This window comes from Dermacentor variabilis, chromosome 9 (assembly GCF_050947875.1).
Source record: "Dermacentor variabilis isolate Ectoservices chromosome 9, ASM5094787v1, whole genome shotgun sequence".
Taxonomy (NCBI): domain Eukaryota; kingdom Metazoa; phylum Arthropoda; class Arachnida; order Ixodida; family Ixodidae; genus Dermacentor; species Dermacentor variabilis.
In genome coordinates, this window is record NC_134576.1 from 49058417 (window position 1) to 49078628 (window position 20212).

The 20212-nt window shown below is 47.6% G+C and overlaps 1 protein-coding gene across 1 annotated transcript in view; it reads left to right on the top strand.

The window, feature by feature from the left end:
- The window catches only part of LOC142558343 (cholinesterase-like), a 68665-nt gene that overhangs the window by 46093 nt on the left and 2360 nt on the right, over positions 1-20212 (top strand). Inside the window, exons 3-4 of the mRNA XM_075670488.1 lie at positions 10112-10463; positions 17527-17807. Coding sequence (XP_075526603.1) covers positions 10112-10463; positions 17527-17807 — 633 coding nt within the window. The remainder of the gene's footprint in view (positions 1-10111; positions 10464-17526; positions 17808-20212) is intronic.

Below are 20212 nucleotides of genomic sequence, written 5' to 3' on the forward strand. Positions count from 1 at the left end.
AGAGCATTTGTTTGAGTGAATGAGTGCTGTATATGTGCGTATGCGTATATATATGAATGAATATGTACATGTTGTATATATATATTTTTCTGCTTGTCTATTAGCGACAATCTGTTAAAGTGCCGTTCTTTCTTTTTTTTCCTTTTTTATGTCACAGTGTATTTACATGCCTTGTATAGCCCCTCCTGCATGGGCCATAACTGTTGGCCTGCAGTATTCTGAAATAAAAAAAAATTAAAAGCAAGTTACACTCAAAGCACAACGACAGCGGCGAGCACAGTCCGCGATCATCGAAAGTCTGATCTACCGGTCAAGTGCGTCATCTTTAATCACGAATCATCGATGTTTCCAGAGTAATCGCTGGTTACCGCGTGTCTTCCAGAACGTACTGCACAATTCGCGTCGCGCAAACAATCAAATTACAATAACTTCGGTGGCAACAGACAACGCACAGAACCATCGATAACATTCCACCCACTTCCGACTATGCAGGCGCGTCTTGGCGTTGAGCGATGACCTTAAATAGTTAGTGGGTGAAATGCAGTCCCCCAGAAAAGGATAAATAAGTAGAAGTGTCAATATGCTCCATTGTTTTGCTAGACGCACTTGTCAAAGAAATTCGACTATAATCAGAGTATTTTTGGGTCAGTTCTTTTTGGAGCAGAACTACGTATGGAACATCCCATTCCTGAGGTGAGGATGAAGAACTTAAGGATTATTCAAATAGGATAACTAGGTAGTGGGTACTGATGTGAGAACACGTCTTTAGCGCATAAAAAGGTATGCCATCAGGACTATTTGCAGAGGAGACATTTATATTGTTAAGTAATTTGAGCACACCACTGTATGTCACAGTAAGCTCGGGCATAAAGGTTCAAACAAAGGTCGTGAACATCCGGAAGTTCATGATTACAGGAGGAGTTGTAAAATAAGACTGAGAATAAAGTGAAATCAGCAGTCCTTACCAAAGTTATCAGTAACAAGGTCATTGCCATTGTTTGTAGTAGGAATGCAAGCAGATTCTCTGGTGTTTGGTTTTAAACACTTCGACATTTCTTTCGGGTTGTGTTTTCTTTAGCGAACTTCTCTCTTACTTTTATATCCTTTCGAAGATACTTTAGCATTTCAAGTATTGTAGGATTACGATGCTTAATATAGCCATTTAGGGGACGATGTCACTTAACACTCAATCGTTTGATCTGCTGAGTAACCCACGGCTTTTCTTTGAGTCTTTTTGCTGTCAAAATGTTGAATGGAACGTCTGTGAATTAGTTGCTTTATAGTGCAGCTAAATGTCTCACATAGGCTATTACATTCTAATAACCGTTCTAAGTGGCCGAATTCCTACAGAAAATTAGAAAGTTCGTTAGATAACGAAGTATAATCAACCTTATCGAAGAAATAAACCTTCCTCGTTTGATCATGTGAGAATGAGAAGGGGACAATTCAAACATTGGCCACAACGCAGTCGTTGTCCCTAATACTCGATATGACGACCTGAGATAGAAGCGACGACGTGTTTGAGCAAAGCAGGTGTAAAGTAGAAGAGCTGTTAGGACCACGCTTAGCAGGCTTTGAAAGAAACTGATAAAGATCATTGGCCGCTATTGTCTAGCGAAAAGCTAGAGAAAGTCCAAATAAATTACGAAGTACAGGTTTATGGTCGACCCACTGCACGTCGGGCATATTGAAGTGATCGCCGATGAGATAGTCATTGTTTACGGTTGACAAAAACAAAAATAGATGTAAATAATTCAGGAGAAGTGAATGCGGGAGGTCGGTAAAAAGAACCAACTGTTGGTAACTCCCCATTGTCGAAACAAATATTGCACCAAACAGACTGGAATTCACGTGGAATCACCAGAGGAGGCGACTGAAAGCATAAATCTACAAGTAAAAAAACACCACTGCCATGTGTATAGCGGTCGGAATGGTAGGCATGGAAATCAGGAGGAAAAGCTTCGAAACTAATAACAGACTCCCAAGGCAAGACTCTGTACCTATATTCACGTGCAGTACAACTGAAGAGTCCAGAGTAGTGAATCTATCTGTTTTGTTTTTTTACGAACCGAATTTCCTTTACGAGTGCGTTGTTCTATGGACTGATTGCTCAGGTGCCTCCCTTTCTGATAATTTTTTTTAATAAGTTATCAAATTGTGAGCATCGACGTATGCATAGCTTTTCGTGTCAACGAGTAGCCTATCAAATGGACACGTGTTCTTATTTATTCTTTTTCCAGGGACTGCCTTTCACGCGCTAACCAATTAAAGTTAGCGTTAAGCGTAAGACGCAGCTGCATAAGTTGGAACTTACTCGAAAATTATCGTTGTTTCTACCTGTTGTGTATGTTCTTGCTGAGCTTAGTGTAGTCAGATTGTATGTGCGACGCGAATAGTGTTGCATTTACAGGAAGGGATGCAAGCACCAGTGATTACTCTGGAGCCTTTGACGAGTCATAAAAGCCGACACACTTGACCCGCAGATCAGATCAGCAAACCTGACGTCAGGGATGATATCCTCAATTAATGCGAAGATTGTACCCTTAAGTTTGACACAGCGTGATAAGCTGCACTCGTTATCCTTGAGGTTAACTAATTTAGTAATGACAGGGCGTTTATGTTTCTTGGAATTTGCCAAGCCGGTGAGCACGCTCTATACCTTCAGAAGTAACCGGTTCACCAAGTTGCGTTTGGCATGAAGACAGCACCTCCTCTTACTCAGGCCAAATTTCATTCCAAGAACAATCTACGCCGAAAATAAGCAAGTTGCTTCTTCTGGATGTGTTGTTCATATTGTTACCGTGAAGGGAACGAAGAAGTTGAATTGGACTAGACGAAGTCTGGCACTTGCCTGAACGCCATATACGCCAGCTGTAAATATACGTTATTTTACACTCGTGGGCCTGCTTTCTTCCTTCAACATTTTAGTGGAAGATGCGGCGTACAATCACGGAACTTCGCAGCGGACTTCATCTACCTGCCGCCACAATGGCAAATCAACCGACACAAGCGACAACGCCTCAGCAGCCCGTGCCAACGGTCATCCTCACTCATCCGCAGGACCCAGGTACATTTTGTGGCACGGAAAACGCCGACGTCGAGGACTGGCTTACGATGTACGAACAAGTGTGCGACAACAGCAGGTGGGATCCAACAATGATGCTAGCAAACGTGATATTTTACCTAAGAGGAACTCCGAGGCAATGGTACGACACACACGAAGCTGTCCTAAAGAGCTGGGATGTCTGGAAAGGAAAAATGCGAGACCTGTTTGGCAGACCTGTCGGTCGTCAGCTGACGGCAAAAAAAGAACTTGCGTGTCGCGCTCAAACGCCCACAGAATCCTATGTCGTCTACATATATTATGTGCTGGCCCTCTGTCGCAAGGCTGATAACAACATGACCGACGCAGACAAGATTGGTCACATATTGAAAGGTATTGCAGACGATGCCTTCAATCTCCTGATGTGCAAGGATTGTGCCACTGTGGATGCGATTATAAAGGAGTGCCGGCGCTTCGAACAAGCGAAGGGCCGCCGCGTCGCTCAAACTTTCGACCGATTGCCCAATACCGCCGCGACATCTGCTTGCGAAGACCCGCCGCGCTTCGTTCAGCCCACAGGACCGGAAGAACTCACGCGCATCGTTCGCCGTGAGCTTCAGGGCATGGCTCCGGCACCAGTTCGTTCTGACTGTCGGGAAAGCGTGACCGCTATCTCCCTTATACAAGCAGTCGTTCGGGAGGAAATAGCAAGTTTGGGCATTCCATCTCTCTGCTCGGTCCGCCATACAAACAAACACCTACCAGATTTCTCCGGCCGCTCGCTCCCAGACGCAAAGCTTTCCGCCCCCTCGTCGCAACCAAGCTGACTGGCGCATAGCGGATGATAAACCTATCTGTTTTAATTGTTCCGGTATTGGACACATCGCCCATCATTGCCGTAACCATTGGTCGTCGCCTCCTCGGTGGTCGTTTCCAAGTCACTGCCGCCAAGTATCAGACAATCGTGCTTTCTCACCCTATACGCCGACTAGGAACATCAACGCCGACAGTGCTCCACCAAGATCCAGCTGCTCCCCGTCTCCGCAAGGTCGTAGGTACCGTTCGCCTCTCGTTCACCGCTCTTCGTCCCCTTCTACAACCGGTCGCTTCGCTTCGGAAAACTAGGCAGTGCAGCTCCCGGAGGTGAAGCTGCAACTGCAACCCGGCCCACAAATCCTCTGTTGACCCTGCCTACATGTGGAAACCTACTGGACATTGAAGTTGATGGCGTTCCTGTTAGATCTCTCGTTGACACAGGAGTGCAGCTTTCAGTTATGAGCGCTGCTCTCTGCCGAAGGCTCAAAAACGTTCTGACACCCGCCGTACCGTGCACTGCGCGAGTCGCCGATGAGAGTACTTCACCTGTCCTTGGAATGTGCACAGCACGTGTGACCATTGGAGGCCATTATACCGTTGTTCTATTTATCGTCCTGGAACACTGTCAACACGACCTAATTCTCCGCATCGACTTCCTTTCGAAACACTCGGCCCAAATTGGCTGCTCCGCAGGTGTTGTACACTTGTATCTGCCGCTTCCTGCCGACGCAACAACTTGTGCTTCACACCGCTTATGTTCTGCTGAGTTTGCAAGGCTATCTCTACAGGCGGCTACAAATGTCCTCGTGACGCCCCGTCGTCCCGTACCTGATGTCGAGTACGTCGTGTCGCCGCTTACTGACGTGCTTTTGTCGCGCAATATTGCCCTACCGAGCACCTTAATCCGGATCCGCGAAAACTGCGCTCGCGTGCCCATCCTCAATTTCGGATTTTTGTCGCATGTGCTGCCACACGATATCGCCATAGCGCATATCGCTCCTTTGGAAGAATTTGAGATTTCTTCTTTGACCTCTGAATCCTTCGTCAGTACCAACGGACCTCATTCACCCACTCCTCCGTACTCGACGCCTGCGGACGATGTTTCTAAGATGATCGCCCCTGACCTTCCTTCCGAGCAAACAACAGCTCTTCGTCCCCTCTTGTCATCTTTTCGGGACATCTTTGATTTGGACGACCGTCCATTTGGCCAGACATCTGTTGCCGCGCATCGCATCAACACCGGTGACGCCAGCCCCATTCATAGGCGGCCCCATATCGTGTCTCCGCAAAAGAAAGGGCCATCACACAAAAAGAAGTAGACAGGATGATGGACAAGGACATCATGGAACCTTCCAGTAGCTCGTGGGCATCACCGGTTGTCTTAGTTAAAAAAAAGATAACTAGTGGCGCTTCTGCGTTGACTACCGTCACCTCAGCAGGATAACAAAGAAGGATGTTTGCCCCCTGCCGCGCATTGATGATGCTCTTGACTGCCTTCACGGATCCCAATACTATTTCATTAATTGACCTCCGCTCCGGCTATTGGCAGGTTAGCGTCAATGAGATGGACCTCGAGAAAACCGCCTTTGTCAGACCGGACGGTCTGTACCAATTTAAAGTCATGCCGTTTGGATTATGCAATGCGCCAGCTACATTCGAGCGCATGATGGACTCTCTCTTGCGCGGCTTGAAGTGGTCTACATGGCTCTGTTACCTCGACGATGTGATTGTGTTTTCGCCGAACTTTGAGAGCCACTAGCGGCGCCTCACAACCATACTCTCCGTGTTTCGCAGGGCTGGCCTTCAGCTAAACTCCTCCAAGTGCCATTTCCGTCGCCTTGAAATTAACATGCTCGGCCATCTCCTAAACGCCGCCAAAATCCAACCTGATCCACAGAAAGTTCACGCCGTGCGAAATTTTCCTGTACCTTGTTCAACAAACGATGTCTGTAGTTTTCTGGGCTTATGCTCTCATTTCCGGCGATTTGTGAAAAATTTTGCCGACATCGCTCACCCTCTCACTGACCTTCTTAAAAAAGACGTCTATTTCTCTTGGGGACCACTGCAGGAGAAAGCATTTTCTACCCTGATTGAGCGGCTTACAACTTCCCCAATTCTGTCACACTTTGACCCTTCTGCGCACACTGAAATACGAACTGACGCGAGTGGTCATGGCATCGGCACTGTCCTCGCTCAGCGTCTACAGGGCCAAGACCGTGTCATCGCTTACGCTAGCCGCCTTCTTTCCACGCCCGATTGAAATTACTCCATTTCTGAGAGAGAATGACTCGCGCTCGTATGGGCAGTCGCGAAATTCGGGGCGTACCTTTCGGTCGGAGCTTCTGCGTCGTAACCGATCATCACGCCCTCTGCTGGCTCTCCTCTTTAAAGGACCCAACTGGACGACTTGCGCGTTGGGCATTGCGTCTACAGAAATATACATGTTCTATTATGTGTAAGTCAGGGCGCCTGCATAAAGACGCTGACAGCCTGTCCCGCAATCCCGTGGATCAACCGGACGATACCGATGCAGACTCGGACGTCAGTGTTCTATCCATCTCTGGCTTCCTCTATATTGGCGACGAGCAGCGCAAAGATCCTGTTATTCAAACACTTATGGAACGCCTAAGCTCCTCGCCCAATGACCCGTCCCTTCGCATGTTCACCTTGCGCGATGGAACCTTATACCGTCGTAGCGTTCGTCCTGACGGCCCGGAGCTCCTTCTAGTCGTTCCCAAGCACCTTCGACTAGCCGTGCTCCAGCAACTTCACGACGCTCCTACTGCTGGACATCTTGGCGTCACTCGTACATACGACCGCCTGCGGCGCCGCTTCTTCTGGCCTGGCATTTATCGCTCTGTGCGCCGTTCTGTCACTTCTTGCGACCTGTGTCAGCGCCGGAAGACGCCTGCTACGCCTCCCGCTGGTTTGCTTCAACCAATCGATATCCCCACAGAGCCTTTCTTTCGTGTGGGCCTAGACCTCCTGGGCCCCTTTCCAATTTCTATCAAAGGCAACAAATCGATTGCTGTAGCAACCGATTATGCCACGAGATATGCCATCGCGCGAGCGCTACCAACCAGCTGCGCTACAGATGTCGCATACTTCTTATTATAGAACGTCATCCTGCACCACGGCGCCCCTCGCCTGTTGCTGACGGATCGCGGCCGCTACTTTTTATTGAAGGTCGTCGATGACCTGCTCCGCTCCTGCTCTACAGAACACCAGATTGCTACCGCGTACCACCCTCAAACGAACGGCCTCACCGAGCGACTCAACCGCACGCTAACTGAAATGCTGGCCATGCACGTTTCCGACGATCACCGTGGCTGGGACATTGCTTTACCAAACGTCACTTTCGCAAACAACTCGTCCCGTCACGACACTGCCGGATTTTCACCATTTTACCTTTTGCATGGCCGCGACCCCGCCTTGCCCTTTGGGACGTAGCTACCTTCCGCAGTACAGTCACCCAGCACTGGTTACGCTCGCGATGCTATTGACTTAGCCGCCCAGGCACGAGATGTCGCCCGTCATTGCCTCACAGTCTCGCAAGCTTCTCAAAAGCGACGCCACGGCCTTCGGCACCGAGACTACCATTTTTCACCTGGTTCCCTTGTCCTTCTCTGGACGCCTTCACGTCGCGTCGGCTTGTCGGAAAAACTACTTTCCCGGTATTCTGGTCCGTACCAGATCTTACGCCAACTGTCCGACGTGACATACGACATCGCCCCAGTCGGTCAGCCTTCAGTGCATCGTAACGTCACCAGCGTTGTTGTTTACGTCGCCAGGCTTAAGCCCTATGTCCCCCATTAGGTGAGGCTCTATAACTTGCACCGGGACGGAGCTACTCTACCGGGAGGGTGACGTTACGGTGAAGGGAACGAAGAAGTTGAATTGGACTGGACGAAGACGAAGTCTGGCAGTTGCCTGAACGCCATATATGCCAGTTAGTTGCAAATATACGTTATTTTAGACTCGTGGGCCTGCTTTCTTCCTGCAACAATATTATCAAGCGACACCCTTAGCTTGACCAAACCCTGACTATGGACGTCAACAGCGCCTGGAGCGGCAGCTGTATTGTATGTTTAAAACTACTTGAGGGAATGCATATCACTTTCCAGAAGAACCACTCTGCCAGCAAGGGCTCTTGCACGGATGCATTCAGTGCATTTTGCTATTCTTTAACACCAGAAGAAATGTCACTTGATTTAGTTCTAAACTTATCAACTGCATAGGTTACGGCAATTTTCGCACCGTCGAAACCTGTGCATGTTGGGTTGGCTTCAGGGCCAGGGTTACTCTCGATATTGCCAGAGAGCATCAACAGAACATTGGACAAGGCCACAAAGGCAGAAGCTAACCCTACAAGACACTGTCTCATAATACTGAACAAGTCAGTGGGTGCACGGCACTGCAATTAGATTGCGATCAGAATCACCGTAGCATTTAGCAGGTTGTAAATAACTGACCTGCGCGTAGAACGGGTGTGAACACATCATGACCAAAGCGATGTCGTGCCTTGGACGTCTAGCAGAGAAATGCCACTTAAGTAACCGCCCTTCCGATAACATGACCCTTGCGGGACTTTGCTGCCAGATCAAATGACATGCCACAGTCCGTCTTGGATACGGGTACGAAAACGGCGGGAAGCGATGAAACGGAGGCACGAAACTTACGTCGCTGAAACTTGCTGGCGCACGCTCCAGCATTAGGGGAATACTCGGCAGGGCCAAGTCTTCTAAGGCAGCTGCTATATATATACAGCGCAATAGTCGTTTTCTGCGCACTATGTTATGTTGCACTTCGCTCTTCGAAGAGCAACACATGTGTGTCGAGTGAGCTCCTGAACGACGCTTTGTAATGTGCTGAACCCTGCTTAAACCCTTAATCCGGAACCTCGAGGAGCTGTCGCTAAGGCATTTTATTTTGCATTTACCGCTAAATGATCATTCAATAATATTTTTGTATCACGAATCTTCCTCCACTCTATACGAGATTCTGACAAACTGATTTGGCATGTCCCGTATGCTCAACAAACAGTCAAACTCGATTTCATCGCGGCAAAGTTATATGCGAAGACATTATTTGACACCTTAGGTGCATCGCTGCGACGGCGCCTTCAAAACGGTTTACTATAGAGTTCCCCAAAAAATTGTCAGAACTAGGGCACTGCGATATCGCCCAGCTCCCGTGGGAGTGTTGGACAGCACATGAGTTTTACCTTGTGCCGGAGCTTGTGACTTTAAACGTTCTTGTGAGCGCGTTGAATGCGCAACACCTTTCCAAATTTCCAAGCGATAACATTTTCTAAGCGCATGAAGGCATGAAGTTACTTCGCACGTGCAATAGTATCGAGAACTGTTGTACATATGACGCAATATTTTGTTGAAAAAAATTTTTAATTTGCAGTCACGAAGCTGTACGTGCGAAGCTAGAAAGATGAAGTTAAGGCAAATCTACGCAATACCCATTACGCTCATGGAGGAAGCAATCAATTAGGAGAGAGCATCGCGCCACACGATTGAAGCCAAGCGTATTGGCCCAGTACTTGTCCTCATATGAGAGCGAGCGCTAGGTTTTAGTTCTCCAGCTCTGCGGACAGAGCTACGGCAGGGCAGCCGAGCAAGTGCACATCGATGAGACTCTATCGTGAACCAAACATTCTAGTCTCGCGTGCTGTGTCTCATACATGGCGTGTTGGCCCGATACTGCTAGGAAAGAAACGAGGGATTGGCTTCTAAGAGGGTTAGCTTGCAAAGGCTGCCCGCAAGATGTATTCCGTCCTTGTGTATTTTCTTGCTCCGTGATTATTATCATGCTGGGACAGCTTTCTTAATTGCAGTTCCCGTATGCGCTAGCACCCAATACCCCTTTGGGTGTTTCTGCAAAAAGTTTATATATGGTTTGCACTGACGTCATGCTGGCCGCCATCTTAGGGTATTAGCACGTCGAGATGCTGCGTAAACTAGAAAAAGAGTTGGCACGACCGATGCGTCTTTAATCGAGAGATAAACAAGTGGCAGTGGTGACCCGATGAAAGACGGTCACTGCGAAAAAGGAAGCAAGACTGTTTTTCGTACGCGTCATGATTTATTGCACTGCCATCATCGTGACAGCCACGTTTGAGTACTAGCCCGGCACACCGTAATGACACGTGCAAGCTATCGACAGTTTATGCCAACTCTCCTTAGGTTAGGGTCAGGACTGTTCCATACGCGTGAGCTGAAGCCGTCTTTCGATCCCGACCAGGTGATCACCACCACCGGCAAACTGAAAGGCGGGTCAGTGGACGTGTATGGCGTGAGACTCCACCGCTGGCTTGGCGTGCCCTACGCTCACTTTGGAAGTGGAAGCAAGCGCTTTGCCTCCGCACATCCGGCCGCCACATCAAGCAGTCACGTCGCTTTGGATGCCACTGAGTGGAGCCCGCCGTGCGCCCAGCTGGTCAACGATACCCTGTTCGGCCGCGAGGACTGCCTGCGCGTGAACGTGTGGGAACCAGTGAGCGCTGCCAAGAAACCCCTGCTCCTGGCCATGACGCAGGACTGGTTCTCGCGGGGCTCCAACAATATGCCCGAATGGGAGCAGCTGGCTGCTAAGGGTAAGGGAGTCACAGTATAACGCCAGAGCACGTATATTACGCAGCTACATCGTGTCCGCAACGCGATAGACCGACGTAGTACACACGGCGCTTTTATTAAATGAAACGCGCGAGTACGAGGCCTTCTCTTCGCGCTCACCTTGCTTGTGGCGCTGCCAGCAAGTGAATAGGAAGGCCCCACAGCTCTTGTAGCCCGCAATCGGCGGCCGAAAATAGTACGAGCGCTTTGCTACGACCACGGTAGAGTAAATAAAGCTGAAAAGATAGAGAGTGACACAAGTAAGGGAAGCTAACAAGTCGGGTGTTCGGTTAGCCACTCTGTAAAGGGAAGGGAGGTGAGGGATTGAAAGAAGGGGGAGGAAACGGCAAAAAAGTGTCACGATTGCTATAGTGGACACGGAAGAGCGCAATAAGCATCTCTTAGGGGTCGGTTGATAAAAAAAAACTGCCTATTCGTACAACGTACAGCGTGTCAACTGGAAATTGCTATGTGTAGACGACGCGTCGGCCGCACCAGTTTTGGCGAGGTGCAAACAGCAGCATTTGTCGAGCGTGCCGAACACAGTCACGAAGTGGTTAAAGCAGTTGCCGACCGCAAACAAGACGAACACTGAGACGTTATATGTGCCATATGAGCACGAAGATTACAATAAATATTGCTGATGCCTCAAATATTATTGTCATTTTCAGGATGCCACCTATGTAGCCTTAATGTCGGAGCCTTAATTTCGTTGGTTATTGAATTTGTTTGCGAGAACTTGTTGTACTGCAATATGCGTGCTCTAGAAGCCCTAGCGTAGGCGGGGCATGGAAACTGAGGTTTTATTACGTAAAAAAAAAACAATTTATTGTTAACTTTCAGCTCCAAGCGGTTCCCTTATAGGCAAACGCTTTCTGATTAATTGTAAACAAACTGTACTCTAAGAATACCAAGCTGCAGTTGCAACCAGTGGAGCTTTGCTAAACGGTGGCAGCCTGCGTTCTGCTACATGGAAGGTCACATGCATATAGCCTGCGTCTTTTTCACAGTGGTCTATGGTCACGTGCGCAGTCCGACCTCGTGCAGCTCTTGTTTGTTTGCACGCGCATTCCACACGAAAAAAAAAATCGGGCTGGCAGGCGAAGTTGGGTACGTCTAAGGTCTGGTGCGCGCTGCATAAAGTGTATAGAGACACTAGGTTGCGCAAATGACGTAACCAAACCCACAAGTTACATTTATTCACGTGTTACAAAGCTCGCAAGTCTTATCGTGAAATTTTGCACTCGTGCTCCCTCCCTATGCGCAGTGACCCTGTTCGTTTTCTGAAGGTTCATTGGGCCCCAGGGGGCCAAAATGAGCCTCCCCCCCTCCCCCCGCCCCCCGATACTGGTGACATCCGAGACTTCCCTGCGCTGGTCGAACTGGCCGCATTTGTAGTAGGATTGGGATCATGCTCTTGGCTGTGTCTGCCGCGCTTGAGCTCCCTACGGAGACGAACCGGTTCCGCTGTGGTCAGACGGGTATGGTATCCGTCTGTCGTGCTGCCAAAGTGTGTTCGCGCCGTTTCTGGGCCCTACGTGTCGAGAGCTGGGGCGCCATCACCGAGCAAGCGTGAAATCCATGCGCAAAAATGCACATTTGTAGTCCTTATAGCCCTCGATGTGCACCAGTTCGAGTTTGGTAAATAATAACGATTGTGGCTTAAGCTCTCTCAAGTTCAGCCATTCCTGCTCGCATGGAGAAATTTACTGCCGAGGTGCGGCTCTCTGAACGCCACACGCGAGGCTAAATGTAGCTCCAATTGCGTCATCAGTAACGAGACAACAGTGGCATCAGCGCACGTGACACAAGCATGTTGTAGTAATGGATTCTTTCCTCTACACAATGATGCGAAAGTAATGCACTTGACTGTAGTACGGCTGCAAAGATATACGCGATACTAGCGTAACATGTTTCGTTGAGTGCGGTTTTAGCAACCAACCCCCTAAAACAACTAAAAAGATACTGATGCATCAATGCATTAGAAATCATTGCTGACTCGAATACTATTAGCCGTATATTTATGATTGGTGGGTAACTGTTGATGATATGCTACGTGCATCAATGCATTACAAATTATTGGTAGCTCTAATACTGTTAGCTGTCGATCTTATGATTGTTGGGTAATTGTTGATGATACGCTGCAGATAGTGATTATTACGACAGGCGGCACATACACAATAGCACGTACCCAGTGACCCAAGTTAGCATCAAGGTGGCTTATTGATGAATGGCACATACTCAATGGCAAATACCTTGTGACGCAAGTTTGTGTCAGCGGTTCATTGATAAGCGGCACTTACACATTATGCCCAAGTTGGCATAAGAGGAGGTCATTGAAGAGCGGCACATAATGGCTACATAACAAGGGTGCTTAAAGGCAAAAAAAAGAATTGAAACATTGAAGATGTGTTGACACTTCAAACAAACCAAAATTCGACTATATTTAAGAAACAATTGAATAGTACTCAAGCGTTAAGAGAACGTAAACTGCATATTTACGTACGTGCTTTGAAAATGCCACAGCGGAGTAGCAGAACCTCAGTTTACCTTCCCTTATAGTTGCGGTTACTGATATGTCACGCCGCGACACACGAAGAACTACATAGTGAACGTAGATAAATGAAACATTTATTGCTCGCACCACGGGGTTGTAAATAGGTGGTCTATGACGTACTCGTCACGTGCCTAGAGTCCCGAATGCAGTTCTGGAGTCGCTGCTGGGTTGCCAACTGACGACACATCAGCTATCTGCATAATTTTTTTTTTAGAAGGCAACATCAGGAATCGGCAACTGTCAACCCTTCTTGAGGGAACCCAGTAACGGCAAGAAACTCTCTCATGTAGTCTTCAATATCTGAAGGTGGAGGCATATTCAGCTAGGTGTCTTCGAGATCTTGTACAACGGCTTTACAGAGCTCCCTGTAAATTTTGTTTAGTGTTGAATTGCCAAGTGAAAAGAGCTCTAAGGTTGCCTCGTCTCACGCAGCGAAACAAGCGGTAGAGTGCGACGGCGAGTCCTAAAGCGAAGCTTGCTTTTCGAAAGTTCCCGTACTTTTCTGGCCATGGCTGCTGACTGGCTGCTGCTGTTATGCCGAATAGTTTGCATGCGGGACAAAATTAACATTTTTTACTACTATACGAGTTGCCCAGGCTACATGGCCTTGTTTCATACGAAATTACTCAGTGATAAAACAAATGATACCTAAGCATCCTTATTGCCGCAAATCTAGGTCATCAATAACAATTCCTTTAACGAAGCCAACCTTTCCTTGCTTGCTTTCCTAGTCATTAGGCCACAATCGCACATATACTTTTGTACCAAGGCCAACTTCCCTCTTTGAGATGTTTACCACGTGTTCGTGGTGATGATGATTTCCATAATATAACACATGTTGACAACGAGGATTTTACAAGAAGTGGTCGGTACGTTTAAAATAAATGAGAAGAAATAAATGAATACAAGGCGCTATAGGAGCTGCCACATTGTATAGCAGGGGCGCACGAGAGCGCTTGCGTGTGCGGCAGTTATGAAATGAGCGAATTTATCACCTTTTTTTAGCAAGTCCTTTACGAAACCTTCGCTTCACTTAATTTCTGAAATGTGCGTTCAATCTGCATAGCATTTTTTTGTCCACAACTTTCCTTGGTCATTGCGGCGTTTACAATCTGCAGGTCAATGTGACAAAAAATTCGACGATGTAGCCCAGCGTGGCTGGTGAGGCACCAAAAATTAGTAGTGGTTTAGCTCGGCTATGCCAGGATATACGTAGCGTGAGCTGAGGCAGGTTGCTCAGCCTCCTGGTGATGCCGCTTTGCAAGACGTTTCTCCCTTTGCTCCGGTGTCAGCACGTTTAGCCTTCATCTGTTAGTTCTTCCTACGCTCAACCGCTAATTTCCAGGCAACTACTTCGGGATCCGATGAGTTAAGCTTCTCCGCTCTTCTGCGCCGCTGAGCAGCAATTTCGCTCTCCTTCTCCATGGCTATACCATACTGGCAAACGACCCGCTATGTGCTGACCCCCACTTATACCTCTGCGCACGCGCACAAAATGAGAGGCGCTATCAAGCGGCTCCGGCGCAGCGTCAGACTTGGCTACTGTTCAACGGAGGCGCACAGATGGGCACGCGCCGGCACCAGTGCGTCTGCCGCTAATATGACGTCACTCCTCTGGAATGCGCAGAACAGCGGGGCGCATACGGCGGCGGCGGTGGCAACGGCGCGCCAGCTGTGCGCCGCGTGACGTCACTGCTCCTCGCGCATGCGCAGCACGGCTCTCCAAGAGCCACGCGAAACTACTCAACCTCGGCCAGTGTAGCTCACGCTACAAAACACTTCTCGAAGTGTACTTCTCCCAAATTGTGCAAGGTGTCTAGACCATCGCTGGCTGCGAGGAAAGCGCCATCGCAATCTGGCTATAGTGCTCGGAATGGTAGCCAAGCGGCCAGGTTGAACGCGTTCAAGGTCATTTAAGTTCAATGTCGCGGACTTGAAGTCTTACAACTGCTCATTGCTCTTGTATCCTTTGAAATTCCGCGAACTTTTTTGTTTCAGCAGAGGCATATCAACGCAACTGTCCGCAGTTGAGCTCGGCGAACTCCTTCGTATCGGTGTTGCAATGGCCTCGACGGAACAGGTGTTCTTTTGCTGCTGGGCTTCAGATTTTTCTGGCATTGGGCGTTGTTGCTATGGTCGATTGTAAAGGGCAGCAATAAAGTCAAGCTAACCGGCCCATAGGGTGCTCATTTTTACATTTCAATATTTATGCAGGCCGAATAAACTTATAAGCCCATATTTATTTAATTATTACCATAAGTTGTTCAGTTCAGAAGACGCTGTCATCGACAGGATGTTGTCAGATGTCAATCAATTTGGACACGTGGAAGCTCTGCCGAAAAAAAATGCCTTTAGGTAATTTAATAGAATGTAGCCTATTGCCATTTTCTATGCACGTGTGGCACGGATATAAGAAGCCTCCTGCAGGCCTTCGGAGCTGTTTGTGACCGCTGGGGCGATTTAAGCCCTTGAAGCCAAGTGTGCGAGACATGACCTAAAACGTAAAGACAACCGCACATATAGCAATTTCCAATTAACCTGCACGACCTCATACAAATAAAGATAGGCTTTTAATAAAAGAATTAAAGCACGCGTATATTCTTTTTCTGGGGGGGGGGGGGTCGTTAGAGCGAGGCCGAGCACACAGGATCTTTGCCTCTGACTGAACGTTCACTGAACCGCCCTACTAGCAGTTGGTGTACATACTAGCATTAGCGTTTCGTCGATTAATATCTGTAAGAAACTCTACGGTTTATGCCGACTCTTCCTAGTTCTTTTTCGAGTTATATGGGTCGTTCGATCACGACAACGCGAACACCACCGTAGGCAAACTGGAGGGTAGGGCAGTGGACGTGCATGACCTTCAGTAGTGCGCGTTAGCATCCGTAGAACTTATCGCAGATCCCTGTCTGCTTTTCACGCTGCCCGGCAACTGGAGCCTATGTAACCGTAATGTTTACCGGTAAGCGATGTCTGCGAACGATATGCACGAAGGCGGCCTTTCTGGTAGAAACGCGGCCTCTTGCGTGCGCCACGATGCGACAGAGTCAAGCGCCAGCCGGAGGTATTGCAAGGAACCGGGTGCGCCGTCCCATGGCCCCCGAGAGACCCGCGCACCCGCACGCACAGATGGCGGACACAGCGTCTCGTTCGCGAATGGTAGAAACGTTGCAAAAGTGATTTCTTTTAGTTTTCGCGTAACAGAGTTATGTTTTCTCATACAGTCAAATTACAATCTGACGCTATCATGTCTGTAGGTTGGGTGTGTGTCGTACTTTAAGATTTTTCTATGCATTTTAGCTTGGAAAATTCAATTAGTTCAGTAACTTCCTTGCGCCACATGGAGGGCCTGGGTGTGGCTGGTTCGAAAATCATTTTGCCGCAAGAACGTCCTACGTGAAAGCCGGATTTTCTGCGACACGGGGCCTGTGACGCTATCGCATGGAAAGTCCACGCGCCCTCCTGCAGGAACCAACCGGCTCACCAGCGAGACGACGTCATCCACGTGGCCTGTCTACTCGGTAAATTATAAGCCAACGACGTCAAACGCGAGAGCGTAACTGACCAGAACACGAGGATTTACTGATTTTAGGTTTGCTTCTTTCTTGGATACTAGACGACCGTTTTAAAAATTATTCTGTTAGAACGCTTCCTGAACGGTGCTTTGCAATTTCGAGCACATAAATAAAATAATGGTGAGGTCTTCTTACGGGCGTTTTAAGGCGAAGTCCCAAGAGCAAGGAAGCGCAGGCAGGGATGTCAGAGAACGGAGTGATGTGGCAAAATTAGGAAATTTGCAGGCATAAGATGGTGCGAGCTGGCGCAAAGAGAAGTATCAGTGGAAATTGACGGAAGAAGCCTCTCTCCTGCAGCGTACATAAAATAAGCAGAAGATGATGATGATGATGCTAAGACAACCTATGACAAGGAACTTTTAAACGTCCTGAAAATTCATATCACTGTTAGACAGGACTTCGAAGCTTTTAACTTTCCGTAACACCACAACATCTTTTCTGCAACGCCTTTTAGGCCCATTCTACGCTTTTTAAGATATATTTTTGTGCAAAATAGAAATTCCCATTCGCGATAACTTATAAAGAGACCTGGATGCTGCACAACAGAAGCAACCCACTGCTGTAGTCATTACCCAATTCCAAGAATCGAATAACAAATCCTGGGCCCATGACCTTCCCTCGACTCCAGAAGTTCCTTATCAAAAGGCTCATCAATGAATTTCTGCAAAGAATGATGTCGGCACTATAATTTCCTGCTTTCCCAGCCTTATGCTCTGACCCCGCTTTGGTAATATCTGTTTCCCTAAAATATCTTCGCTATAGCTTTTGTTAGACATATTTCACCCTTCCCGAACCTGTTGCCGTCGCTGTTCTTGATTGCACCGAAGCCAGAACCGCGCCGATGCCGACCACCTAGGTGTTTCGTCAGATCGATATGAGAGTAGCGTGAATCAACTTGCACAGCCGGTGCAGTGGTGATGTCCCCGAACGTGAGACTCGGTGTACTCGGCTTCCTTCGCCGAACAAGTCCAGTGGAGTTGGATGCTGACCTGGCCATCAGAGACGCCATGGTCGCTGTCCGCTGGGCACTGGACAATGCCGCGGCGTTTCACGCTGACCCATCGAGAGTGATGCTCGTGGGCCACGGCTCTGGCGCCTACATGCTGACCGCAGCCGTCCAAGCACTGAAGCTGAGCTGCATGCGAGCCGTGCTGGAGGGACCAGTCCTTGGATCCGTGCTGCCGACAAACACAGCAAGTTCTTGACTATGATCTTATTACCTGCCAAATTTATGCCAAGTTACGAGCACCCATTCTTAACATAAAAAACAACACCTCTGGAGTTTTGCGTGCGAAAATCACGATTTGATAATGAGGCATGTAATAGGGGGGGGGGGAGGGGACCCTGCATTAGCACGACACGGACCTTTTGGGGTTCGTTGACGCGTAACCAATATATGGCAGGTGAGCACTTTTTGCATTTTCCGATTCCGCGCACGTTCATGACTGTCAGGGAACATGGCCTCAAAATGAGGAACCCTCAATTGGGGCATCGCAGGATGCTCAGGTGAAACTATGGGATTAAAGTTCTTTAAGTCAGCTCATCTACAAGCAATAAAAACTGAAGACATAGTTATTGGTGCCTGTGCGCCTTGTAATTCACGGATCCCGTTTTTTTTTCATTCTTGGGGCCATTGCATGCCGAATAGCTGCCTGTGCGACACACTTCCGTAATTGTTGTAATTGTTATAGACTTCCGCAATATTGTATGTACTGTTCCATGTACACCTCGTATTTCTATCCATATTGACCATTTGTTTTTATATAAAAAATGTAAAATTTCACTCACTAGACAGTTTTAAAGTCAAGCAGGCAATTCATTTTTTCATCCGATCAATCAGCGAGATCCGTGATGAGTAAAGCCGCAAAGTGAAGTGCACTCCCAAGCTCAGAGAGCACGAGCTACATTCGTCTGCCTCAGTGCACGGTGATAGTTCTGCTGGTTATGCTCGAATCTCCTGAAGTGCTCGTCGATTAACGGTGCCCGCTACATGACTCTAACGCAGTCTTTTCTTTATTTTTTGTTACCTAATTCAGGCGACTGTGAAGCTGACTTGGAGGGTGAACTGAAAAGTGTATATTACAGTCACGATCAAAAATTTCCTGGCCCCAGCGCGTGCGAACATTACTTTCGGACAGGCAATGGGGGCTCCTGAAATGATCTTGACACTATAAAGCTGTAGATGCTGAGAAACTGTGTGAATTTCGATTCTCAGAGCCTTAGGGCTCTTAGATACGAATACAAGCCCTGCTACAGGGCACGAAATAAGTGCGCTCACGTACGGTTTGGCGTGGAAACTTCTCATAATGGAGGGTACACCGGCGAAGTTAACGCTCTCTTTAGGGACAAAGTTCACATCCTCTCCTGCCAACCCTATCAAACACTGATGTTTCTTTTTGTGAGAAAGCTTAATATTAAGAGGAATCTCGCTCTCTGAACAAAAGAATGCGCAACACATTGTTCTGCAAAGACCATGTAGATTTAAGAAGTTAAATTTATGTAATGGCTGACCTATTGCTAATGAAGCCCAGCAGTGTAGTTTTTACCCAGTGTTACCTTCTACTTATTTGTTTTTATTGATGAATCCGAAGGCTGATACAGGGTGGAAGGACTATTGAAATTGTTAATAGAATAAGTACAGGAGCTTAACATGAATCCAAAAAAGCATAAGAAACACCTCTCTTCATAAACATAAATATCGAGACTCGAATATCTGCAAAGGCAAAACGATCTAAAAAAATATACGACAGACTTCAAACAACATCCTTAACAGCTGTAGGTGTTGACATATATGAGTGCAGTAGATTCACAACGAAATTTCAACATCCAACATGAGAGCTGTGACATAGAAACAGGCAGAAATATTTTGACACATTGTGTTAGTACACAATAAAACTTGTCACGTTAAGCTTTGCTTGAGGTAAAATAGACCAGTACGTTTTTTGTTTCAAGCTGTCCTGACGAATCAATTTTGGTCACATTATGAAGCCGTCTATTCCAGTCTTCAGTCGTCTTCTGAAAGAGGGAGCAAATACATGCGTCGATCTGCGCTTGTGTGGGCATATATAGGTCAAGGTACAACAGACCACGACATCTTAATAGACCACCACGACAGCTAAATCAATTACATTTTATTATTAAAATAAGCTTTTATCCAAGTACTTTTCGCCACAATAAGAGTTGAAGAAAGTTTGGTTTTGATAGTACATTAGTCATCGAATCTGCGCAGTTGTGCTTCGACATTATATGACTTGCTGCACGTCCCTGTGTTTTTTCTATTCGGATTATTTTATTCCTTCTATAGGATCCCATACTACGCTGGCGTATTTTAACGTAGGACGTACCAGTGTAAGTTTGTAGGTAGTAAATTGAACACCTGAAGGGGCAAGTTTCAGCGTAGGCCTTAATGGCCAATGTCTAGGTTCAAGGACGTTCCATATCCTATGTGATAACCAGAAATAGGTATTTACATAACCACAAATAAGTATTTCAAGCAACATGCCGAACTGTAAAGGGCTCACAGGCTGGAATAATTTTTGGAAGTTTTACGCTAAAGTTGACTCTACTATTCGTTGGAAACACCACGGCAGTACCGTCT